This window comes from Rhinatrema bivittatum, chromosome 2, assembly GCF_901001135.1.
Source record: "Rhinatrema bivittatum chromosome 2, aRhiBiv1.1, whole genome shotgun sequence".
Taxonomy (NCBI): Eukaryota; Metazoa; Chordata; class Amphibia; order Gymnophiona; family Rhinatrematidae; genus Rhinatrema; species Rhinatrema bivittatum.
Window position 1 is genome coordinate 545,194,495 of NC_042616.1, and position 26,578 is coordinate 545,221,072.

General features: G+C 46.5%; 1 protein-coding gene across 1 annotated transcript in view; it reads right to left on the minus strand.

The window, feature by feature from the left end:
• Positions 1–26,578, minus strand: part of LOC115085177 (mucin-5AC-like) — an 85,213-nt gene that overhangs the window by 13,568 nt on the left and 45,067 nt on the right. The window contains exons 8-9 of the mRNA XM_029590880.1: positions 7,697–7,841; positions 3,464–3,612 (exon numbers count right to left, since the gene is read on the minus strand). Coding sequence (XP_029446740.1) covers positions 3,464–3,612; positions 7,697–7,841 — 294 coding nt within the window. The remainder of the gene's footprint in view (positions 1–3,463; positions 3,613–7,696; positions 7,842–26,578) is intronic.

The following is a 26,578-nucleotide window of genomic DNA, read 5'->3' on the forward strand; positions in this document are numbered from 1 at the left end:
CCCCTACCTGAACTCCGTGCCAGGCCGGCAGCAGCGTCATGGATCCGGTGCCCCCGTGCGTTGGCACGGGCCTCCGGGCTAGCCGCTGGGTCAGGAGCCATGCCTGCTCCTCCCTTGCAGCAGCGACCATTGTCTCCAAGGGCCCACCTAAGTCCCAGCGGCCCGGGTCCCTACGGGCTCCTCGCGGGGGGACCGCGGGGGGACCGCGGGCTTCCAGGGGTGAAGCCCCAGTCAGCCCTTGCACTGAACGCTTGACTTCTTGACCTCTCAAAGGTCCACCTAAGTCCCAGCGGTCCGGGTCCCTAATGGCTCCTCCTGGGGGGACCGCGGATTTCCAGTGGCGAAGACACAGCTCCGTTCCGTGACGTCATGACTCTTCGTCTGTCTCCACAGTCGCCTCTGTCTCCAGTGCCGAGGGTCAGCTGGTCACATCTTCTGTTCCTGCCTCGCCACCCAATGGGAGAACCTAGGGACCTTCCTCCTAAGCTATACCATCCTCCCGTCGGCCCAAGGGTTCACAAGCCTGAGCATAACAGAGCTTTATGATTAGTTCCCTGCTCAAAAATTCATAACCTGTGCAGCCGCTATAATTCACTGCAAGGTGAGGTGAGGCCATGTGCACACAGGATACTTCACACCACCAGGAAACCCTCAATAAAAGCAAAGCCAGACAAGAAACTAGAGGAAATAGGCCACAGCTTTATTGCAGTAACTATATTACAAGGAATACCTAGGAACCTGAGCCATAACAGAGAATACCAGCCAATTGTCAATGGGCAGGCAGCGCGTTAACTCTGGACTCCGGGGCTCGCCACTGTCCAAGCAAAATCCAGACAAATGCGCGAGGCACTTGCTCCTTGTGGGCGATCCAGTCAACCCACTGAATACAAGCAAGGTGACAACCCACTTGAGAGGGACATCTGGTCTATCGTATCCCAGGGGCATCCGACCCCGAATGCAGACAGTCCCAGCAAAAGGTACAGTGTGCTAGGCATACCAAGTGCTGCCACCAAGAGGAAAGAATCCACCCACCCCAGCTCCCCACCCCATCCTCGCCTAGTATCCTTGGAAGATACCTCCCTCTGAAACATGTGCTTCTGAGTGACTACTGGCTTTCCCCTATGGTCTAGTTTAAAAACTGTTCTATCTCCTTTTCAAATATTAGTGCCAGCAGCTGGGTTCTACTCTGGTTAAGGTGGAGCCCATTTCATCAGAATAGGCTCCCCCTTCCCCAGAATGTTCCCAAGTTGCTAACAAATCTAAAGTCCTCTTCCCTGTGCCATAATTTCATCCATGCATTGAGAATCTGGAGGTCAGTCTGCCTCTGGAGGTCCTGCAACATGGAATGGCAAGCATTTCTGAGAATTCAACCCTGACGGTTCTGGATTTCAATTTCCTACCTAAAAGTCTAAAAATAGCATCTAGAACCTTCCTTCTGCACCTTCCTATGTTATTGGTACCCATATATACCAAGACAGTAGGTTCCTCCCCAGTACTTTGTAAAATCCTATCATGTTGATGAGTGAGGTCCACTACCTTTGCATCAAGCAGGCAAGTTACCAAGCAAGCCTCATGCCCACCAGCCACCCAGCTATCTACATTCCTAATGATTGAATCACCAATGACAATGGCAGTCCTATCCCTTCTCCCCTGTGCACACACTCCTGGAAACACATCCCCAGTGTGAGAGGATAACGCATCAACTGGCAGGTAGGTCCTAATTACTGGATCATTGTCTGCCAAAACAGCAGGTCTAAATGTCAATAACTAGAACAGAGAATAATATATACACATTTATTTATTTATTTATTTATTTTTTAAACTTTTATATACCGATGTTCCTGTATAGAATACATATCGCACCGGTTTACATAAGAACTGAACTGTCGCTTTGGGGCGAGTACAAAGAACATGAGATACATTTGTTGTTTCATAGGCTGTGTCAGGGCTTCTCAAACCTGTACAGTGGACCCAACAGTCAGTCAGGTTTTCAGGATATCCACAATGAATTTGCATGAGATAATTTACATACATTGGAGAATTTGTATATGCAACTTTATCTCATGAATATTCATTGTAGATATCTTGAAAACTCAATTCGTTGTAGGGTCCCAAGGACAGGTTTGGGCTATATAAAATCAGAGGCAGATTAATAAATCTAGTGATTTCCTTTATAGATTTTTTCATTTCTACATACTAAACAACTATCTCCACAAAAATTATTCAGAAACTGTTCACGGTATTGACCAATTTTCTTCATGATCTTTCTGGTAACTAATAAATTGGTCAATTTCAAAGGCAAATTTTGTGAAGATATACAATTTATGGCCACACAAAATTAATCTAATTAATTTTTACAGTAACAATAATATTACTAATATTATTGTTACTAATATAATCTACCACTTATGAATAATAATCTTTGATAACTAATCATATTAAAACATGCATGTAGCATGGTAAGTATAAATATGTCCCACATTTAGCTATAGTACAAATCAAGTCAGAATTTAGATTAAGAGTATGGGATAAACCCTCTAAACTATTGGATCAATATAATCTGTTAGTTGTAGCTCAATCCTTCACAACACTAAACTAATGGCTTGCAGGTAGTATGGACTAATCACCAGAGTCATTTAAGCTTTGAAAATGTGCTGTTTGCCATCTTTTCTGCACTGTTTTTTCAGTGCCTCCCTCATATTTCAAGGAAACATGCTTTGCCTCTAACCCCAAAGTTGCAAAAACTTTTTAAATTGCTCCTTGACCTATTTTAGGAAATGATTATTATATCTGAAAGCTTTAAAAATGTGTTGTAATTGTTTTCATGATAAACTTATGTTGAATCAGTTCCTACTAATGCTATCAAATGAGTTTTGCAAGACGACAAAGACCTGGTACAGTAGGAGATCAACAGCCTGCATTGAACCTAAGGGCCAGATTTTGGTAGCTAAGCGCGGGCGTAGATTTGTGCATGCAACCTGCCCCCCAGCCCTACCTAAATCACTCCCCTACCTTTATTTTATAAGTTGCGCCTGCCTCTGGGCAGGCGTAGGTTGTGTGCCCCGGCACTCGGCCGGCGTGCAATCCCCCGGCACAGCCACTGTGCCGGAGGCTTCGGTTCTGCCCCCACTCCGCCCCCGGACCGCCCCGCCCTGCCCACTCCCCGCCCCTTTTTTCAAGCCCCCGGGACATATGCGCGTCCCGGGGCTTGCACGCATCGCCGGGCGTATGCAAAATGGGTTCGGCGTGCGCAGGAGTGGGTTTAAAAGGATTAGGCGCATAACCCTTTTAAAATCCGCCCCTAAATATTCATGAGAATGTGTAGAGAACTTGATAGAAAGAGGTAAGTGAAAAGCAGCGTATGTCATTCTGAAAGTTATCCCTGTGAGTTCCTCTGAAATAATTAAACAGAAATTTTGAGATTCAAGTGATGACTACAATATGAGTGAGAAAATTGCCATACCAGAAGAGTAATGCAAAGAGTACTATGCAAAGACAAGCCCTGCTAACCACAGAGTCATCCACCTTCCCTTCATATTTCAGTACCAGCCCAAGGTTGAGAAGAGTAGCAATGGAAGTCCATGTTGCATAGATTGCTAATCCATTATGTACCTGTGAAAACACAATTATTTTAAAACGATTTTAACAAATACAAAGAAATGTAAAGATCTAGTATCCCTGTTAGTTCTTGTGAAAACTGGAGTTTTGTTTTCTGACCAGATTCTAGGGAGAGAAAAGGAGGGCTGGAAAATCATCAACTTTTTCAAGAGGAGGGCAACATAGGACATTTCAGATCACAGAGGCAGGCAGGGAGGGAGGGCCTTCCTCGTAGTTTGCTGAGCTGGGGGTAGAAGGGAGAGAGCCCCTTAGAGTGGAAGGTTGGGGGAAACATGTCAGGCCCTTTCAGTGATTTGAAATGCAAGGGGAAATAGGAGGAAGAGCCAGGGTTCCCAGGGGTGAGGCAGATAGACTGTCAGAAATATTTTTAGATTTCTTCAAAGCTGGCAACCTTGCCACACCCCCAGCAACTTTGACCCTGCCCTCTTACCTAGGAAATGAAGAGGCAGAGAGGGCGAATGGATGGTAGGATGGGATTTTCGTGGATGTGTGGTGCACTCTCTCTCCCCCTCATATCCCCCTATACACTCTTCCTCCTCCTTTGTTTCTTTACCCCTTGTCATCCCTTTTGCCCAGCCCTTACTGCCCTCTTTTGCAACACACCAGATTCAGGGTTTGAGCAAAGCGATCCCCTCTGGAGACCAGGTTGGTATCTGGATTGATTATAATAATGATGCTTTCTGCACTCTGCAGCTCCAAAGGCTGCATCCTTAAAAGCCTATATCCATGCCCCTTTCCCCTCAGCTCTAAAGAGACAGCGGCACAGCTGGGAGCTCCATGGACCCTCATCCTTACCTGGCTTTCCCTGTCAGCCCTGCAGAATCCATGGCTCGGTACCGCCAGCGCCTCTCTTCCCGGGGCCTACACAGCAATTGTAAACCACTTATGGCTGTGCTGCAGCTTCTCTCCTTGTTTTCAGCTCAAGTGGCTCCACTGCACAAGCAGCACCAATACCATTGCATTGCATAAAGCAGCCAATCAGTGGTAATCTTGCAGCAATATTCCCCACCCATGCTTCGCTGTCACACTGCCGCTTGCAATTTTGACTTCATATATCTGAGGTGGTGGTTATCAGAGATGGGTTTAGGATTTTGGCGCCTCCTAAGGCATCGTTGGTGCTGTTGCCCCCCTGTCACCCCTCCTTCCCCCAACCTGAGGTTGAACAATAGGGAGCAGAAGGTCTCCCAGACACAGTACCCTAGTTTCCTGTGGCAGCTCGAGGTAGATTCTGTGGGAAACATTTACAAATTCTGAAACAAAAACATTCCTCGCTTTTATATTATAACTAGCTGTTAAGCCCGTAACAACGGGCTACATTTAAAAAAAATTTTCGGTCCATTTCTTTCCCACTCATTCTCTTTCCCACACCCTCCCCCTCATTCTCCCTTCCACCTCCTCTCCCCATTCTCCCTCCCACTCCCTCTCACCTCCCCCCTCTAGTCCCTCTCACCCCCTCCCCTCACTCTCTCCTCCCTCCCCTCAGTCACTCCCCTCCCCCCTCCCCTCACTCTCCCCCCTCTTCTCAGTCACTCCCCCCTCTCCTCAGTCACTCCCCCTCTCTCAATCCCCTCCCCTTTCAGCTCATCCACAACCCCTTCCCTCGGATGGCGCAGACGGAAGATCTCTGGGGGCGTGGTCCATCCCTCGCGCGCGCGCCACTACTGCTCCTCGCTGCCTCTCCTCTCCGCTGCCACTACTGCTCCTCCCAGCGCCATTTTTTTCAGGCACGCTCCGCTCTGACCGACGTGCTCGCCCGCGCATGCGCGATAGAGCTGCTCTCTACTGCGCATTTGCGGCACGTCGGTCAGGGCTCCCTTATCTAGTAGATTATACGAATAATTTATTTCATTTTTATTGGTGAAGAAAAGTTTTCTCAACTATCAGTACAGGGAGACCTCAGAGATAGGGAGAGGAAAGGAGGAAGGGAGAAAGATCAGTAATGGGTAAGGAGAAAGGAGGAGTGCGAGAAGGAAAGAGACTAGAGATGGGGAATGGGGAAGGAGAGGGAGAGAGAGGGAGGTTCTTGCATTCAGGAAGAGGAGGAGATAATAGGAAGAGTTGGGAGACAGAATTCAAGATCAAGGGAGGATTTGAATTTCAGTGAGAGGGAAGGCTCTGGTCCTGCACCTTCTTGCATCCCTTCTTTAACATCCCACCCATTATAACATACACATACTCTTGGTACCAATCCCTTCTCTCTCACACACATAAACGCTGTCCCCTAACCTTGTTACTTTCTCTCTCACATAGGGGTGGATTTTAAAAGATGGCACACGCGCATCCATGTGCGAGCGCTGCCCAGCGCGCGCACATGGATGCGTGATTTTATAACATGCGTGTTCTGGTGCGCGCATGTTATAAAATGCCGGGTCAGCACGCACAAGGGGGGGAGGATTTTCGCAGTTAAGCGCAGCAATGCATTGGGAACTTCCCAACCCCCTAGCCTGACCTCCCTTCCCCTTCCCCTATCCTGCTCTCCCCCTATCCCTGTCCTAAACCCCTCAATCTTTAACCTATCTTTTGCGCCTGCTTCAAGCAGGCCCAAGTTGCGTGCACCGGCACCCTGCCGGCATCCTGCCAGCACCCTGCCAGCACATGATCCCCCAGCACAGCGGCCATTTGCCGCCTCTAGTCCTGCCCCGCCCCAGACCACCTCTTTTACAAACCCCGGGACTTACACGTGTCCCGGGGGTTTATGTGCACGTAGGTGATTTAAAATCCGGCCCATAGCGAAGTACATAGCAGCGGATCCTCCTGTCATCCCCAAGCCTTTCTTCCCACCCTCCAATTATTTCTACTCTGCTCCTCTTAATCTCCCCAAAATGATCCCTCTTTGCTCTGTCTGCTGCAGGCTCACATCCCTTCTCTCCTGTTCCCTGAACACTGTCTGGGAAGTGAGGAGCTGGAATAGGAAGCAGAGGGCTGTTCTCTGCTGAGTGAGATTCAGCACAGCTGAAAGGCAGCAAATCTTCAGCCAACCTGCTGCCCCCCAGATGTTTTCTGCCCTATGCACAGGCCTAGTCTGCCTATTGACAAATCCAGGCCTGGTGGTTACATTGGAATGCATTCCTGCCGCAGGCCAGATCCAGCTCCTTTTGTTGATGCTGCTGGAAGATGGATCAAGTTCCTTCTGCCTTTGCTGCTAAAGGCCAGATGAAATTCAGCTAAGGGCCGCATCTGGCCCTCAGGCTATAGTTTGGGGACCCCTGGTATACAATATTGCATATGAGATCTCACCAGGGACATATACAGAGGCAACAGCATCTCCTTTGTTCTGCTGACCATTCCTCTCCCTATGCAGCCAAGCATCTTTCTGGCTTTTGCAGTCACCTTATCCATCTGTTTGGCCACCTTAAGATCATAAGATATGATCACTCCCAGATGCCACTCTTCTTTTATGCTTAGAAGAATTTCACCTCCTCTACTGTACATCTTGCTTGGATTTTTGCATTCAAAATGCATAACTCTGCATTCTTCCTGATTGGCTCTTCTGTTGTAGATTTTCATATCATTGGCAAAAACAAAAACCTTTCCTGGCAATCCTTCCACAATGTCGCTCACAAAATGTTGAAGAGAACCAGTCCAAGGACTGATCCTGGTGGCAGATCACTAGTAACGTGACTCTCCTCAGTGTAAACGCCATTTACCACTACCCTTTGTTACCTCCCAATCAACCAGTTTCTAACCAAGGATGATCAATTTATTTATAAGTTGTCTCTGTGGAGTTGTATCAAAGGTCTTACTGAAATCCAAGTACATTACAACTAATATTCTCCCTGATCCAATTCCATGGTCACCCAATCAAAGAAATTGATCAGATTTGTCTGGCAAGGCTTATCTCTGGCAAATCCCTGCTGTCTTGGATCTTGTAATACACTGGATTCTAGAAACTATAATTGTAGATTGCATCCCAAGAATAAACTACACTCTTAACTGTAATTAAAACTGCAGCATCATATGTGTGTGTTTCTATGTAGGTAAACTTTAAAAATGTATATAAACCAGTCTATCCCTATAGCAAACATGGAAACGTCTCTGCATGTTACAGATCACAGACTGTGACAAAGAGCACACTTACCAGAATTCGTATGCACCATAGTTCTGTGGGATGGTTCAGGTATAACCAGGCGCCATGGAGGAAACAATTCTGATAAGATATCATTAGCATTAGGCAGCATGTCAGTGGAATTAATGCCAAAAAAATTAGGGCAGGAATTGGATGTCTGTAAGGAAAAGATTGCAGTTGATTAGCTTGTTTTCAATTTTAGAATTAAATGTTAAAGACATTTGATTGATAATATTCAATAATCCATTTTTTAGACACATCTTACTCCTGTATCTTTGGAAAAGATCTGAGCATTAATAAAATGCTTTTGATATCTGTTGTATATATGTAAGTCAGTGTCTTGGGAAAAGTCATTAATTTGTTTTCCCTTCTGCTAGCGAAGGCTTAATTTTAAATTACATTTGAGACATGAAAAGGGTCCCTGCAACTATTTTGTTCTTAAGTATGAAAAAGGAGATGCTCCACAGCAGGGAACTGGCCATATAAATGTTCTTTGAAAAGACACAAAAGACAGGTAAGCATCCCCGTGTTACTGGGTGACTAAGGCAACTAGGGACAACTCAGGCTTTTCCTCTGGCAATGTGAAATTACAGTGGGGGAGGTGGTGAGAAAGATTTCTGTGCTTTGTAGTTTCATTAACTTTATAGAGAAGTGAACTTACTAGCTGAAAGCCAGAGCTATGCCATAGACTGATTAGCATTGTCACCATGAGGGCAACAATGAAAGTGTTACTGACCTAAAAAGGTCCTACTCTGTAGTATCTTGATGTGCTGAACACGAATATGACCATGACAAGTTTTTATTGGCTCTCGTTTCGAAGATATTTAATATAGTTCACTTTCTATGTTTAGTCATGTAAATTTATCCAGTAGGACTGTAAATAAGCCTAGAATGATGTAATATTGCATCATATTGCATAATACCATCATGCACACATCATCCAGAGTTTATTACATCATTTTCTGATGCAATGCAGTTCTACTGCCATGCTGCTGCTGAGTAAGCTGACGTCAGCAGTGTACTATATGAAGCCCAGTCAGAAAGGGTGAGCATTTGAAATATTCATGCTGGCTGACTACTGCTGGACACTCCACAGAGATGCTCCCGAACAGGTGTACAAGAGACAAGCAAAGAAATCTAAGACGTAGTCTATGACTTCATTTTTCAAACGGTATTAACCGTAAGTCTCCTACCTTTGGCATACAATTCAAGATGTAATTATATTATTGCATATTACAAAAATACTAGAGCCAATTTTGCATTTTCACAGTCACATTCATGTTTAGCACATGGAAATGTATAAGAATTGACTACTTTCATTTCCGTAACATGACTTTTGTGAAAATTTGCTGCCCAGTGAAGGGCTGAGATATTATAATTAACTCATCTTTGGGACAATGTAGAAATTCAAATTGGTGAATGGTAAATTTTTATCTCAGAATCAAGTACAAGTATAATATGGCTTACATCACTTAGTTAAGCAATATATTACATATTTAATTTATCCTTATAGCCAGTAACAGCCAAGGAAGCCTGAACTAATGAGATCTATTAACCAACCACATCTGTCTCTTTAAAGTCCATGGTAAAAACAGGTAAGCTTATCTTTGTTTCAAGCAGACAGTGGCAGAGAAAGAAAAAGATATTCATGAGACATTACCTGCAGTCTGCTTTTGGCTGCTGAAAACAAAAGAAAATAAGTTTTCTATGTGCAGGAAGTTGTTTTAGTTTAATTTGGGAAGAAATAGTCTATCAAGAGTAGAGATGAATGTCTTAGTGTAAATAACCTGAATTCAATCTAAGCTCTGGCAAGTTTTGACAGGGATAGTTGAGTAAACTTGTAGTTTATTTTATTTTAAGTTAGGAGAACAGTAGAAGGATACTTGCATACATTTTATTATTTTTATAGGCAAAGAGAGTTATAGAGACAAATTGTCATGATTTTAGTCAAAATAGACAGATATTTTCATTTTTGATGCGAATAGGCTGTTTCTTAGTGAGTCAAAGTTATTTCCTGGTCTATATGGAGTGCATCATAGGTTTTCCAAGCATCCAATAAATGCACCATCCCCTATGGACTGCAGAGAAATTAATCTAAAACATTCAGCAAACATGAGGAATTGAATTCATTCTTGGCCAGAATTTCAATGAGAATGTTAAGGAAATACTTTTAAACTGATTGAAGTAAGAACTGAATGGGTTCAGTAGTTTTCTCTTCAGACGTTGCAAAAAGCTAACTTATCTATCCTTTCCTATAACAATACATTTTTCTTTTACTATTAATATGTTTTTGCCTCCCGTAGAATAGAAGATTCTACACGTGTAATGTATTGTTTTGCTTTCATTATTTGTAGTATTTATTTTCTCTGCTTTGACCTCGCTTCCCTATTTCTGAACATGGCTGTTGCTAGCTATGGCCACACAGGGCTTTGCCCCAAATCTATTGGCCAGTGACTGATCCTCAAACAACTATTCTATTTACTTCTCTACAGGGAACAAGAGAGGAGAGGCTGGAAAAGGGAGCAGAATAATTGTTTTCTTCTTTGCAGTGTCTGCTCCACATTTAGGGGTAGATTTTATAAAAGTACACCCATGCGTACTTTTGTTCACGCACCAGGCGCAAACAAAAGTACACCGGATTTTAATAGATATGCACGTAGCCACGCGTATCTTTTAAAATCCAGGGTCGGCGCGCACAAGGCTGCGCAAAATCGGCCGCGCAGCCTGCCTCCGTTCCCTCCACCCCCCCCACACCTCCTCCCTTCCCCTAACTAACCCGCCCCCCGGCCCTAACTAATTTCCCCCCTACCTTTATTGCGAAAGTTACGCCTGCCCAAGGCAGGCGTAACTTGCGCGCGCCAGGCCAGCTGCCGGCGCGCCATGGTCCAGTCCGGAGGCCGCGGCCACGCCCCCAGAACGCCCCTGTTGACACGCCGGCCACGACACGCTCCGACATGCCCCTGATGACGCGCCGGCTGCGACACGCCCCCGACACCCCCCCCCAGGAAAGCCCCGGGACTTGTGCTCGCCAGCAGCCTATGCAACATAGGCTCGGCACGCGCAGGGGGAGCTTGGGGCAGGTTTTCGGGGGGTACACGCGTATCTTACATGCGTACCCCTTTGAAAATCTGCCCCTTACCATTTCCCCTTTCTGTGGAGAAAGGAAGGGTAAGGGGTGAGCCTGAGCAGACACTGCAGGTGGGTCTGGATAAGAGAGCAGAACAATTTGTTTTCTGTTTTGTTGTGTCCTGTGCTGTGGTCTCACCCCTCCCATCCTGTCACCTTGTTTCAACAGGAAGTATGGGGCTGCATTAGATACAGGCACAGGCATAGGCAAAGCCACAGCCTCTGATCCCAGGACTCAGGATTCAATAGGGGAGGAGGAAGGAGGCATCCTAGAGCATACGTAGGGAGTTATAAGTGATTGATGGGGAGAGAGAGGAATTGAATGCAAAAAGGGGTGAGGTAAAGAGGGAGTGAATATTGGTACAAGAAGGGATTATTGAAGAAGTTAAATGCTTGATGAGGAGGTGGATGAATTATAGGGGGAACATTTGAAGGGGAGGTGAATGCGGTATCCTTTCCTATCTCCCTGAAATCAGCAATGCAGAGTTGGGCTGTCGGAGGTGACGAGAGAACCAGGGTATGAAGTGCTTGAGAATCATGTGAGATGAGGGGAAGCATGTGGGGGAATGTAGGGGGCACAATACATGGGAAGGAGGTGCAAAAGAGCTGGTGGTAATGGAATGGGCGACAGCCAGAGGATGGGGTCTGTGTGAAAGAAAGCAAGAGGTGATGATAAGGGTAAAAAGAGCCAGAGATGAGGTGTATGTGAGAGAGAGCCAGAGGGATGATGGAGGTGGAGGGGTGAGAGAGAGAGAGACAGACAGATTGTGAGGATGAGCATAGTAACATAGTGTAAGATGGTAGACAAAGACCAAAAAGGTCCATTTGGTCTGCCCACTAAGTTTCTTTTTTTTTCATTTGTTTTTAAATATTTTTTTGGGGGTATAGCAGCTGTCACTTCATGCAGATTACCCCAAAGCTTTCTGTTAAGGATACTATCAGCTGCTGCTCCATGCAGGCTACCCCCAAACCTTCTCTTAAGGATAGTAGCAGCTGCCACTCTGTGCAGGCTACCCCTAAGTCTTCTAGTATGGATAGTAGAAGCCGCTCCTCTATGTAGGCTATCCCCACGCAGCAATATAAACCTTAGGTGTAGTAGAAGAGTTACCCCATTTCTTCATTTTTCTTCTCTAGCCAGCAGGATCCTCTGGGTTTCTCCCACACCCTTATGAATTCCATATCGGTTCTCATCTTCACCACCTCCTCCAGGAGGGGATTCCATGCATCCACCACCCTTTCCATGAAAAAATATTTCCTGACATTGTTCCTGAGTGTTCCCCCTTTGGAGTGCCATACTGTAAGCCCTGGTTTTACAGCTTCCTTTCTATCAGAAAAGATTTGATTTTTGTGGATCATTAATTCCTTTCAGGTATTTGAAGGTCTGTACCATATCTGCCCATCTCTTTTCTCTTCTAGGGTATTCATATTTAGGTCCTTCAGTCTCATCTCATATAGCTTTCCATGCAGACCCCACCCTATTTTGGTCGTCTTTCTCTGGGGTGAGGTAGACACACTGGAGGGGATGAGAGACTGCAAAAGAAGGTGAGTAAAATGAAATGGTTGAAAAAAGGTAAAAAAAAAAAAAGTCATTGCGGAGATAAGGAGTGGCGTGAGAGGGGGTTACTGTTGGGGGAAAAGAGAACCTGATAGCAGGAGACTGAGGTGGAGAGCAACCCAGTGAGGGGAAGATGGAGGTTCAGAGGAGCAAAGGAAGGGAGAGTTGTAAAAATGAAGTGTTGGAACAGGGAGAACTAAAGGGTGAGAGATAAAAGAAAAAAGTGAGAGGGAAGGAGAAATGAGATCCAGGTGTGAGAGGACAGAGAGTGAAGGGATGCTGATGAAAAGGAAAGATTTGGAGCAGAGATGAGAAAAATAAAGGAAAGATAGATGTCAGGGGGGGAGGAAATGATGAAGATCAGAGAGAAAAAAAAGTAAAACAGAATGGAGAGAATGGAAAAGGAATTAGGAGGATGGATGAGAACATCAGGAAAAAGAGACAGAGACCAATGCAACAAAACCTCATTCAGATAACAAAAGTGGAAAAGAGCATATGAGTTTCAGTCTGGTGACTGGAATATATAATACAGTGACCTAGTAGCTGGATGGCTCCTAGATCAAACTGGATTTTATGCAGACTGTAATGGCTGATATTGGATCAATGTATTATCCAAAAATGTTATACATGTGCCAATGAGATCACACTGGTTCTTTCTGCAGATATGAATAATATATCTGATGTGGCATCTGAAGAAGGATCTCTGTGGTGTCAAAAGCTCATGTACAAAATTTTTAGATATTTCATATTTCTTTTTTTATTTATAAACAGCTTTTCATGCACTTCAAAGCAAATTACATGCAGATACTGTAGATATTTCCCTATTCTCAGAGCACTTACCATCTAACTGGGTCATTCATCAAACTGCGTTAGTGCCCAAACACATGTTAAATGGGGTCTAACGCATATTGTGCATGTGATAAATAGTTCTGTGCTGGCTAGCATGCAAATTTAAATTTTAGTATGCAAGTGGGAGGAGTTAATGCAAATTAAGGCATCCTATTGCATTCTGCGATAGAATAACCACACTAACATGGGATTTAATGTCAGAAATAACTACACCTTTTTTTTTTTTTTTTTGCGGTATCATGGGAAAAAATGTTTTATCGAGTGTCCACAGAGGTTATTGCGCATTGCAGCTATTATCGCAATTATCTCGGGCGATAAAAAGAAGTATTCCATCAGACACACCTACCAGGCCCTCCTGGGCCAATAAAAACACCAGTTCTTACCTGGCCTGTCTTCCTAAACCCTTAATGTTTGTGGCAAGTTTACTTGTTGGGGATACTGGATGCTTCAGGAGGCTCACTGCAGACAACAAGAGGAGCAACAACAACCACAAGAACAGGCAAGGGAATTTCCACCACCTCCTAAGGAAATCCCTGCACCAGATCCTGAGCCACTGGCCGCACGAGGAGAGGGTCATGGGGTACAGCAGTGCCTATCATGCAGGTTGGCATGCGGAGGAGATACAGGGAGTGCATCTTTCCTCCATGAGCCTCATTGCTGGGCATGCCAGAGGATTATGTGGTTTGCAGGTATCGCCTCAGCTCTCAGGTTATCCTGGAATTATATGAAGAAATCAGAGGGGATCTGGATTCGGTCATGGAAAGGTCCAACGCTGTACTGGGCCTCACCAAACTATTGACCATCCTGCATTTCATGGGAAGCAGCTCCTTCCAAACGACAGTAGGGATCATGGATATAATGTCCCAAATTATTTTTCCCACTGTCTGGGCCAGGTCATAACAGCTATATCTGACTGCATGAATCGCTACGTAGCATTTCCTCGGTACAGGCAGGACTTGATGGAATTGAAGACAGGCTTTTATGCCATTGCAAACTGTTCCAATGTTCTGGGAGCTATCAGATGCACTCACGTAGCCACACCCCACCCCGTGACAGGGGTGCAAGTGATATGTGATGCTCGGATACGCATCCTCGACGTGGTGGCCAGGTACACGGGAGTTGTGCCCAATTCTTTTATACTTAGGTAATCAGACCTCTTTGAAAATTTTGAGAACGACCTCTATGGTGATGGTTGGCTCGTAGTTATGACAGATGCTTCTTTCTCTATTCCGTCTCTGGCTATGTGTTTGCAGCAAATGGCACAGACATGGGGGGGGGCGCTGTGGGGGATGTAACAGTGTCACTGATATGACAAGTAGCTGGTATAGTTGGGTGTGCAGGCCATTGCGCCAGGGCCTGGCTTACTCTCCCCATGCTCGAGAGGCCTGCTAGTCTTGTAATGCCAAACAATGCACTTGTTATAAAGCTTGGTGTGTGAGCAGCCACTACCCACTTTCTATGGGTTCATCTTAAAAAGTACCTGTTTCCAATCCTCCCATTTGGGCCAGTAGAAATCTCACAGGTTAATCACAAACTTTAAATGTTCACACTGTTTGTACTTGCAGATCAGGTATGGGCTGTTAGTGATGGGTGAGCCAGGATCTCAGGAACACAGGTAAAAAAGAAGCAGCAGCCAATGCATTTTGGGCCCAGCATATTCCCTGTGTCAGGACAGAAAAAATTGTATTTGTGGAGGACATATTGCAGAGCAGCCAGGGACTTGCACATGCAGACCACGAGGTAGAGGTTTTTCTGCTAGGACAGTTGTGGCACTTCTGATGTACTGCTTTAAGGTTTGATGTCTACAAACGAGTAGCCTTAGCTTGGTTGTGTGGGGCTAGCACACATTTGGTGGAATCCACAGACACAGTTTTTTAGTCTGGAAGGTGTGACCTAGATTCAGCTAATACTATACTGATCATATAGTGTTCCAGAGAAAGGTGGTATGCACCTAGTGTCCAGAAATAGTCTTTTACAATGTTAATAGAGGCTAAGCTACAGGCTAGCTTATATTGACTTGCAATATGTTGTGCTTTGGCAACAAGATGTCAAAGTGACTGGTGTAATTGATGTCCCCATTCTATCTTTGCCACAGGAAATGTGGGATATGGGTGTAGGACCTGGGTTTTCACCCCCGTTGCTATTCTCAACACGCCAGCAGAGACGAGGTACAACGAGGTCATATAGAATGCACCTTTGGAGTTCTCAAAATTAGATTTCATTGTTTGGACAAAATGGGTGGAGCTTTGATGTATGCCCCACCCAAAGTACAAGATATAGTGCTGCTCTGCTGTATATTCCATAATCTCACTCTATGCCATGGGATACCAATGGAGATACTTCTGAATCTACCCCTGGATCCCCCATGTGCTCTCACATGTGCTCCCACACAAGCCAAGAACACCATGCTAAGTGGCAGCCGGTTTCAGCAAAGCCTCATAGAGCATCTGTTATGCCTCAACTACCTCTTCCCCTTCCATGGAAGGGGGCCAGTAGAATGTTTGCAGCTGCTCTCCTCTCTCATCTTTCTTTCAGACACTGCTCTTCTGTCTGGGTCAGTGTGAAACAGAAACACGTATGCCTAATTAAGCTTCATCTTGACAATGGAGCAGTAGCTGTACCTGAAAGATTGTAGTCAAATTAAAGATAACACCAAATACATGTACCTGGTCTAATGTTTTCTGACTGATAGTGAGTCTAAAAAAAGCATGTGTTGCAATACAGTTTGTGTACGACTGCCAACACAGTGTACATAGCTTGGCCTAGCTTGAGTGTTTGGTTTGGCGGGCCTACCCCTAGGACCCTGCCCTAGCCCTCACGTGTGGGTGAGATAGTGGCATAGGTGTGATGGGACATGGAAAGCAACAGCTATAGAAATGCTATAAATCACAAGTAGCTCAGAAACTTAAAGGCACAGCCTAAAGTTATATGTAGACAGTTTAAGGTATCAATCACAGACTTCCCATTTTACAGCCTCATTCCAATGCTGACAGGGTTGGGAATCAGATGGTGTCACGCCTTCACTTGTATTTGCAAGTCATCTCAGAAATATCAACATCACAGTATAGTTTCTAATGATTCTAAGAGCACCCACATGTCTCCTAAGAAAAGGTTCATATCATTGAACCCAACGCTAGGGATGTGAATCGTGTCCTCGATCGTCTTAACGATCGATTTCGGCTGGGAGGGGGAGGGAATCGTATTGTTGCCGTTTGGGGGGGTAAAATATCGTGAAAAATCGTGAAAAATCGAAAAATCGAAAAATCGCAAAACCGGCACATTAAAACCCCCTAAAACCCACCCCCGACCCTTTAAATTAAATCCCCCACCCTCCGGAACCCCCCCCCAAATGACTTAAATAACCTGCGGGTCCAGCGGCGGTCCGGAACGGCAGCGGTCCGGAACGGGCTCCTGCTCCTGAATCTTGTTGTCTTCAGCCGGCGCCATTTTCCAAAATGGCGCCGAAAAATGGCGGCGGCCATAGACGAACACGATTGGACGGCAGGAGGTCCTTCCGGACCCCCGCTGGACTTTTGGCAAGTCTCGTGGGGGTCAGGAGGCCCCCCACAAGCTGGCCAAAAGTTCCTGGAGGTCCAGCGGGGGTCAGGGAGCGATTTCCCGCCGCGAATCGTTTTCGTACGGAAAATGGCGCCGGCAGGAGATCGACTGCAGGAGGTCGTTCAGCGAGGGTTCCAGCGCCTCGCTGAACAACCTCCTGCAGTCGATCTCCTGCCGGCGCCATTTTCCGTACGAAAACGATTCGCGGCGGGAAATCGCTCCCTGACCCCCGCTGGACCTCCAGGAACTTTTGGCCAGCTTGTGGGGGGCCTCCTGACCCCCACGAGACTTGCCAAAAGTCCAGCGGGGGTCCGGAAGGACCTCCTGCCATCCAATCGTGTTCGTCTATGGCCGCTGCCATTTTTCGGCGCCATTTTGGAAAATGGCGCCGGCTGAAGACAACAAGATTCAGGAGCAGGAGCCCGTTCCGGACCGCTGCCGTTCCGGACCGCCGCTGGACCCGCAGGTTATTTAAGTCATTTGGGGGGGGTTCGGGAGGGTGGGGGATTTAATTTAAAGGGTCGGGGGTGGGTTTTAGGGGGTTTTAGTGTGCCGGCTCACGATTCTAACGATTTATAACGATAAATCGTTAGAATCTCTATTGTATTGTGTTCCATAACGGTTTAAGACGATATTAAAATTATCGGACGATAATTTTAATCGTCCTAAAACGATTCACATCCCTACCCAACGCAAAGGTGTTTTAGAAGCGATTTGCTTCACAGGTAGCCTTAGTCAGATATAGAGATGTCTCAGTGCTGCAAGGCCCTTGGCCAGCCGAGCTCAGGGCTAATCATATGGTGCTGCTGTATGTATGTATGTACCTAAAAAATATGCCGAGTACTTTGCTTGTTGCAATAGCGAGTATCAGTTACCGTCCTTAGGTTATTTGTGGTCACACTTAAAGCACACAGGCTGAGGATTCCTGGGGCAAACAGCTTGCATAATGGTCTGTTTCCAAGGTCAATCACTACCTTTCAGGGGTTTTATGGTTGCATGCCCTTGCTGATTCACATGGCTGGCAGGACTTTTGACCTAGCTGGAAGAGTTGCTCTCCTATAGGCCAGTGGTTCTCAACTTTTTTTCTATCAGGACACACCTGAGAAATGATGCTCACACACGTGACACACTGAACACATAACCAGCATTTGACTAAATATAAGCATATGCTCTGCATCCACCCCACTTTCAAACAATGAATGCAGAGCAGAACTAAGACATTTCCCTGTACAACTCACCATACCAAAAAGATATTCTGATTCTGGTGTTATCTTAATAAAAGCATCACAAACTCCCTCTACTACCAGGTGCATGTAAAATAATACAAACAAACTCCACTCTGTACATGTCTATCAAACCTGCCATACCTCAGCAGCACTAACTCCAAGAAATGGAATAGCAATAGTCCTCCCCAAGAAAAGGCCGCAGTTTACCACCAGTGCAATATAATATTGAAAAAATACAACAAATAAGGCTGAAACAAGCCTCTAATAAAGTACCTCATCTCAGTCACATACACACAGAACACAGACAAATTAAATATAGAGTAAAAGACCACAAATTACAAATGTGGAAACAAAACCTGGAATAGAAACCCTAAGACCACCTTCTGCATGCAGTGCAAAATTGGAGATCAGAAACAAAAATATATTTCCTCCTAACCTAAGCAAAGAACAAAGAGAGAAGAAATGAATATTCTCAAAACTGACATCGCATGGACCTTGTACCCAGTCATTCCCCTCCATCAACCCTCACTTCTCCCAGCTACTCAATCATCCCTTCACATGCTCATATCCCTGTCCAACATTCCCAACACCCCCCCCCATCCCACATCCTCGTCCCCATACTCCCTCTCTCCCCTGCTAAACTCTTTCTGCCCTTCCCTCTCCCCTTCCCTACCAGAATACCTCTGACCACCTCTTTCCTACCCTTTCTGACCACCTTTTCCTACCCTTTCCTGCTCAGCATCCCCATTCCCTGTTCCCCAACCCAGCAGTCCCACACCTTCATCTCTCTCCATTTCCATCTCTCTTACCTGCCCAGCAGCCCCAATCCCTCCCTCCTCTACCCCTCCCTATCCAGCAACTCCAACCTCCTTTCCCCATCCCTTCCTATCCAGCAGACTCTTGACTCCTTATCTTCCCATGCCTTCCTGTCCAGTACATTTACCCTCCTCCTGGCTCACAGCTATCAGAAAAGTCTTCAATCCAAGCCAAAGTCTCCTTCCCTCTTTATCAGCAGCAGTTGAGGGCAAGAAGCACTGAGGAGAGGAAGAAGATGAGGAGACAGCAGCAGCGGATCTATAGAGCTTGCACCTTTCTCCCTTATGTTCCTGCTTTCACATCCAGAGCATCAGCAGCCTCACTGCCAGGCCAGGCAGAGGAAGATAAAGTTGGTGTCTTGCCGAGCCCATATGAACAGGAGTTGGTGATATCGCATTCTGATCTGATTGAAGGAAGAAGGTAGAACCTCCCGCTGGCCAGGAAAAGGAGAAGGAAACAAGAGCAGCTTCCTGTCATACCCTATAAATGAGGTCATCCAACTCCTGCCCAGACTGATGAGGAAAGATCAGACTCTGCTGGCTCTGCGACACACCTCCCGGGACTTCGCAACACACTAGTGGGTCCAGATACACTTGTTGAGAAACACTGCTATAGGCTATGCCTCATGTGTTGTTTGTCACTTTTACAGTTAGTGGTGAGCACAGCAGGTGTGTTGATAGACTTTCAATTATCAGCTCTGTGTGTAGCACAAAGGCTAGAGAAGCTGTTGTCAGCTGATGACCTCAGGGGCCTACAACCTGCCTCATTGGAAAACCTGTCACCGTGCTGAACATACTGGGTCAGACCAAGGGTCCATCAAGCCCAGCATCCTGTTTTCAACAGTGGCCAATCCAGGCCATAAGAACCTGGCAAGTACCCAAACACTAAGTGTATTCCATGTAACCATTGCTAATGGCAGTGGCTATTTTCTAAGTCAACTTAATTAATAGCAATTAATGGACTTCTCCTCCAAGAACTTTTCCAATCCTTTTTTAAACACAGCTATACTAACTGTACTAACCACATCCTCTGGCAACAAATTCCAGAGTTTAATTGTGCGTTGAGTAAAAAAAAAATTTCTCCGATTAGTTTTAAATGTGCCACATGCTAACTTCATGGAGTGCCCCCTAGTCTTTCTATTATCTGAAAGAGTAAATAACCGATTCACATCTACCCGTTCTAGACCTCTCATGATTTTAAACATCTCTATCATATCCCCCCTCAGTCATCTCTTCTCCAAGCTGAAAAGTCCTAACCTCTTTAGTCTTTCCTCATAGGGAAGCTGTTCCATTCCCCTTATCATTTTGGTAGCCCTTCTCTGTACCTTCTCCATTGCAATTATATCATTTTTGAGATGCGGCGACCAGAATTGTACACAGTATTCAAGGTGCGGTCTCACCATGGAGCATTACAGAATGTAAGGGGCAACTGCTCCCAGAAGTGTCATGTGGTTGGCATGATGGCTTATGCACTTTCTGTTTTGGTCTCTTTCAAGACAAGCATTTCCTGCAGTCTGAGGGTTTGAGGGGCTATGTCAGTACCTGTGACAAAGTGCTTATCATATATGCTTTTCACAGATGTCTGTCATGCTGGCAGATGTACCTAACCATCTGTGCGTACTTTGCACTCTGACTCCCTCATTATCACGTGGGGATCAGGTAGCCAGAGACAGCACTGATGTTGGATTATGGGCATGCCAGAAATATAATCATTGGCCATTTGTAGGTGTACAAACTGCTGGATGTAGTCTGTCCCCAAAAAAGTGCCAACACATATGTGTGACTGTGTGCATCTGGGTGAGTGATGTGTTGTGTTAGCCTTGGTCTACAACTGTGTGTGTGTGGGTGATGTTTGCCTTGTTGTTCTCTCCATTACCACACCTATGCATCCCCCAGAGCAGGCAGTGTGTGTGCATTCATTTTGCAAACTGTCTTGCAACACAAGTGATCCTGTGCTTCCACTGTTTACAATGGGTGCCTCAGAATTACGATTTTATCGTTTAGTGAGAAAATGGGCTCACGCTTAATCAAAGACCATTCCACCTATAGCTCATTCTGTTTATTCCTTGTGTTGGGGGTGAGGTTTGTGAAACTTGACAGTGTCAGACCTCAGATATGGTGTGTCACATTTCTGGATGAGTAGATAGCTGCTTTGGTGTGCCCCTTCCACCCACAAACCCTGCTGCTCATCCACCTAGTACTTGGAGTGGACATAATTGTCCTGTTATTTGGGAGTGTGCAGGTTTCCAAGAGCTTCAACTGCCAGACAGGGTTTGCTGTTTGTTTGTTTTTTTGGGGGGAGAGGTTGCTTGAGGCCTGCTAGCACCCCTATTAGAGGTTCCTTTTTTGTAGAATGTGGCCTAATTACCCTCCTCTCTGTAGAACAGATCCTGGACACTCCACATAGAGGCTGCCACACAGGTCACATCTTTTGTGCCTTATCCTCTCCTCTTCTTTCCTCCCTCCTTCCCTCCTTTCTCTTCATGCCTCTCCTCTCTCCCTTGCCTCTCACACACCATCCTCTCCACTCTTCCTCACCACCCTGCCTCACTACTCCTTCACCACCACTCCTCTTCCACATCACCACGCCTAACTACTCCTCTTCTGCATTACACCACACCTTCTCCGCCTCACCACCATACCTCACCACTCCTCCTCCACCTTACCATCACGCATCACCCAAACACAAAGACAGATAGACAAACAGGACAAACTAACAAAAACTTTCACACATACAGATCAAGACAATAGACAAAGGGAAAGGGAAACAGATGAGAAACAAGCCACAGGACACCTCACTCAGAACTCGCTAAATACCTCCAACCAACTACAAACTACTACCAACTCACTTACTGTCCTCTCCTCTCTCCAAACACCTGACACACCCTCAAAGAGGCAGCTGCAGAAAGCCGGTATATATAAACTAGAAAAATAATGCGCCAAGCAATATCAACACGTGCCTCATAAAATGACACGCGACATGCTGATGCAACGACAACACACTAACACAATGCGCTGACACAATGTTGATGTGCTCAGGCAATGCTCGACGTGATAACGCAATGCCTATATGATGCAGTAGAAAGGAAATTAGCCTCATGCCCCCCCCCCCTTTTTTTTTTGTTTTTTTATCGTGGGCGCTATTTTTGCTAGATTTATAGCAATTTGATGAATCTAGGCCTAAGTTGGTACCTGAGAAAACTGCCATATGCTGATCCAGTCCTGGGTTTCAGAATCTGCCTGGAACCCCATGACTGAAAAGTTATTTTCAGTGCTTATATTATTATATGTTTTATGTAAAATTTATTTTTTGGGATATGGAGAAAGGCGATGGAGGGCTAATTAGTTTTATAAAACAAAGAGTTGCCTCACCAAGTAGAACAGAACTGGTGAGAGACCCTTTACTAAGAAACTGGCAGCACATCACTGTGCAGGAATCAGCCTTTGCTCTCTCAGCGTGGTTAGTGCCGATTTCTTAAATTGCCCCCATAAGGTCAGCAGGATCTCAGTAAAACTAGTTTTCTGTTTTTACATGGTCATTCTCTGGGTGGAAGGCTTATTGTGATTGTTGAATTTAATTATCAAAATCTCCGTGGGAGACCATAAAAGCCAGAGTCCCATGTGCCCATGCCCCAAGTCTTTTATATACCTGGCAACACCTCTGCCTCTGGTAAACTCTTTAGCTGTGTTTGCACATTTTCTTATGTCTGTTTTCAAATTACACAGCAGGGAAGTGGAGTTGTTTATGTTGACCCCATCCTGCAGAGGGATCACTGGCAAAATTATTCATGTCCTAAAACTGGCAACATTATTCCACTCTGATCAGGAGGAACTGCCAGTGAGTTTATATTTATGTAACACAATGAATGATATGATGCTCAACAGTTTTTTCTACTGTCTTATTACATCTCTATGTGGCATAATGTCTTATCAGCAAAAAGAAAGAACTTTTGAAAATTGCTATGTTTTAAACGTAAAGAAATGTACCTGGAAGTGAAAATAGAACCTCTAATCTCGTTAGAAATTAATGGCTAGGGCCAGCGACACGCTGCCATGCAGAGGACATGGGCTTGATTCCCAGTTCAGGTTTTCTGCTCACCTGGTTGCCCGGGGCAAGGAATGCTGCAGAAGCAGCATTCACAGTCTCTGGAGGGAGGAAGTCATCATGCAATCGGGACAGCCAGTGGCTGCATTTAGGGCCCATGATTGCAGAGTTCCAGAAGGAGCCCTAGTACATGGTTCCCAGCCAAGGACTCTCACTGCAATGACTGGATTAAATGAACTGGGAGGACATATAAAATACAGGAAAAAATCCATGGATAGTTGTGAACAAAGGCTCATGGCACTGGATCCTAGCATCCATTGCAAGGGGCCAATGCAATAAAGTGCAATAAGGGGATTAGCGCCTCTACAACCCGGGTCTAACACGGAGTGAATCTATTTAACGCTCATCACATGCAAATGCATGAGAATGAGGCTATTAGCCATTCATTCCCTATGCAAAAAACAAAGTGCGTCTAGGATGTACATTTAGCGATCAGAAATTAACGCCTGCCTTAATAGCTGAGTGCTCCTTAAACTAGTACAGAAAAGCAGAAAAAAAACTTCTTTTCTGTACTGCCTCCTACTTAATATCATTGCGATATTAAGTAGGAGGAAAAACTAAAGTAATTTAATCTTAAAGTTTTTAAAAGCGCCAGCAGTCGGTTGCAGGAAACAGACACTCAATTGAGAAGCTTCTGTTTCCTGATTCCCTGGCCGTGTGGCGTTTAGGAAAACCAATGCTTGAGGATCCCCGGCAGCGGCCTAACCAGCCGACGGCCAATGCACTCAGGCTCTCCTTCCTAACACGACCACTAATTTAAATATTGCATGGCGCCCCCATGGGGAACACCTGTGGGCACATTAAGAAAGCGGGAGCTGACTGTTCAGTGCCCGCTTTCTGCGCCAAAGTATTGCATCGGCCTTCAAGTGAGGTGGAAGACCAAAGGAGCAGGAAGAAATTGTTGTGGTCCTGCCCATGAGCCACGGGCAGCCCCCCACCTACCTACTTTTCTTGATCACGGGCAGCCAGGCCGCTGCCGTCCTTCGGCAGGCCGAGCCGTGTCGCTCTTGGCTCCCCCACGGTCCTAGCACTGCCGCCAGAAGTTTTCTCTTCGCGGCGTGGAGCCACTCTTGTAGTCTGTTTTCATCTTCTCAGCAGGGCTGCTGCTGCCAGGGTCCTCAAATGGCAGGGAGGCTGTCCCTTCCGGTGCCTGCCTGTCTTCCTCTTCTGAGCGGTGGAGAGGCCACCATTCACCTGGCCTCCCACATGGTAGGAACGCCGCCGATGCATCTTTCTCTTCTTAGGTGCGGGCGTGCACCTCACCTCGGCATTTAAAGGGCCAGCGGCGGGAAAAGCCCCATGGCCCTCGTTGATGAAATCATCAGCATGTTCCTACTTCAGCCCTATAAAAGGGCCTTGCTACTGTTCCTCAGGGCCTTCGGATCGGGTTTGCACAGTGTCTGTGATCTTCCTTCTGTTCCTGGTCTTCCGTGGTCTCCTGCGCCTTGATGAATCTTCGTTTCATGTTCTTGGTGTTCCTGAACTTCATCTCTTTGATGTCCCTGGTCTCGTCCCTTGTCGGAGCTCCCTCGTCGCCTGTCTTCTGTTCTTGATGTTCCAGATGTTCCATGTCCTGTGTCCTGAGGTGCCATGTTCTTTGTTCCTAATGTCAGATGTTCCTGTCTTGACTCCACTCCACCTCATCTTCAGCTCTTCATCCAGTTCCCAGGTCCCTTGTCTGTCCACCTCTCTTGGCGTGCCATGTCGTGGTCCGTGACCAGTCCATGGGATGGCTGTGTAGGGCACCTCATGGTACAAGGCCTTCTTCTCGCCTGCAGCACAAGCCTCCGGGAGACTTCTGTTTTTAAAGCCTTGTTCCTGAGTATCTTGTTCCCGGTCTATGGAGTTCCCTTGTGCCTGCATCCATCCATGCCTAAGACTCTGCCAGAATCTGCTCTGCTCCAGCGTGGTCCGCGATCAGCCATAGGCGGCAGTGTACGGTGCACCCCGGTGAAGGCCTCTACTGAATCTTCGTCATGTTCCAGTCTCAAGTTCCATGTCTTTGACTGGAGTCTGCTTCACATTCAGCGTGGTCCGCGACCAACCATGGGTGGCTGTGTAGGGCACGCTGCGATGCAGTTCTCACCCAGTACTGAATCCTTGCCTGAAACTTCCAAGTTTCCTGAATCCTCGTCCGAGTCTTCTGAGTATCCAGAGTCCTTGTCTGAGTCTCCAAGTCTTCGTCCGAGTCTTCATGTTCCTGCCCTCAGCCTCCATCTGGCCTCACACATTTGTCGTTCCCAAGTGGCAGGTCCGAAAGGGCTTTCGAGTGGTGGGAGGGCTTCTCTTGAGATCAGCATTGCGTTGCTGGATCTCATTGGTGCATGTAGGTCCAGTGGACCTGCTTAGTTCCTGTTCCGGATAATCCTTACTTTGTCTTCACTCCAACCTCGCTCCTGCTCCACCCATGTTCGTACTGGCTCACCTCTCGCGGTGTGTTTTGGGGCTCCTCCCTGAGTCATGCTGCGGCCCAAGGGCTCACATCTTACCTTAGATGGGACCGTACCTCTGAACTCCTAACAGGACCTGAGGGCGTGCTCCGCAACAGAAATTGTCAAGCCCAAATTTTTTAAAAAAATGAAATGGGATTTCTGTTTTCCTGTATGAATATCAATATTACTCAATTTCAAAAGTATGCATTTTGGAAATAGAAATTCCTCTGTATACATGTTCATATTATGTCATTTTAAATTTATATTATTAGCTATATTTAAAAATTCCCAACAATAGAAATAAAAGGCAAAACAAAAAATACATAAACAGGTCTATCCAGTAAAGTGCGGCCGCGTTTACCCCGCTCCTAACCCGTGTTCTACTCACTTCCCGGCCGCGTTAGCCCTTCCTGCGATCCACAACCCCCTTTAACCTACTCCTACCGCGTCCTAAAATCCCCGGGCAACCCCTTCCGCACGCGGCATGTATATTGCATGCAAACGAGCGAATTAGCTATTCCCTACCATCCAGTAACGCGCGCCCCGACTATCCCTTTTTTACCCTGCCGTTTTGCCTCGCGTTTAACCTGCAAACTTACCGCCTACCCCTACCCCTGCATTACAGGCAGGGGTAAGGGTAGGCGGCAAACTTTCCCCCAGCCTCCGCTCTCCTGCCCTGGCCGCGTCCATGGGTGCCGGTCCCCGGGGCAGCCCCAGTCCTCTCCCCTCCTCCCGAAGCCAAAAAAAAACAAAACGAAAAAAAAAAGTTGCAAGAGAGAGAGGGGAGAGGACGGGCAACCCTACCTTCGGGATTGCCAGTCCTCCCTCCCCTCCTCCCGAGGCAGGCGCGAAAAGCAGCCTTGCTCCGGGAGGAGGGGGGAGGGGACTGGCAGTACGAAGTGACTTACTTTTGCAGCCCCCCCATCTGGACATCAGCGAACGCGACTGCGGCTCCCCTCTACTGCCTCCAGCTGCTCAGGAAGATGGACGTCACGTCTTGAGCGGCCATCAGCAGAAATGGATCGCGGCTCCCCTCCCCTGCCTCCCGGCAAAGATGGACGCCTGCACGGGGGAAAGCGGCCCCTGTGCGTGCAATTGGCTGCTCAAGACGTGACGTCACATGCCATGACGCCAAACGTCGTGACGTCACGTCTTGAGCGGCCAATTGCACGCACAGGGGCCGCTTTCCCCCGTGCAGGCGTCCATCTTCGCCGGGAGGCAGGGGAGC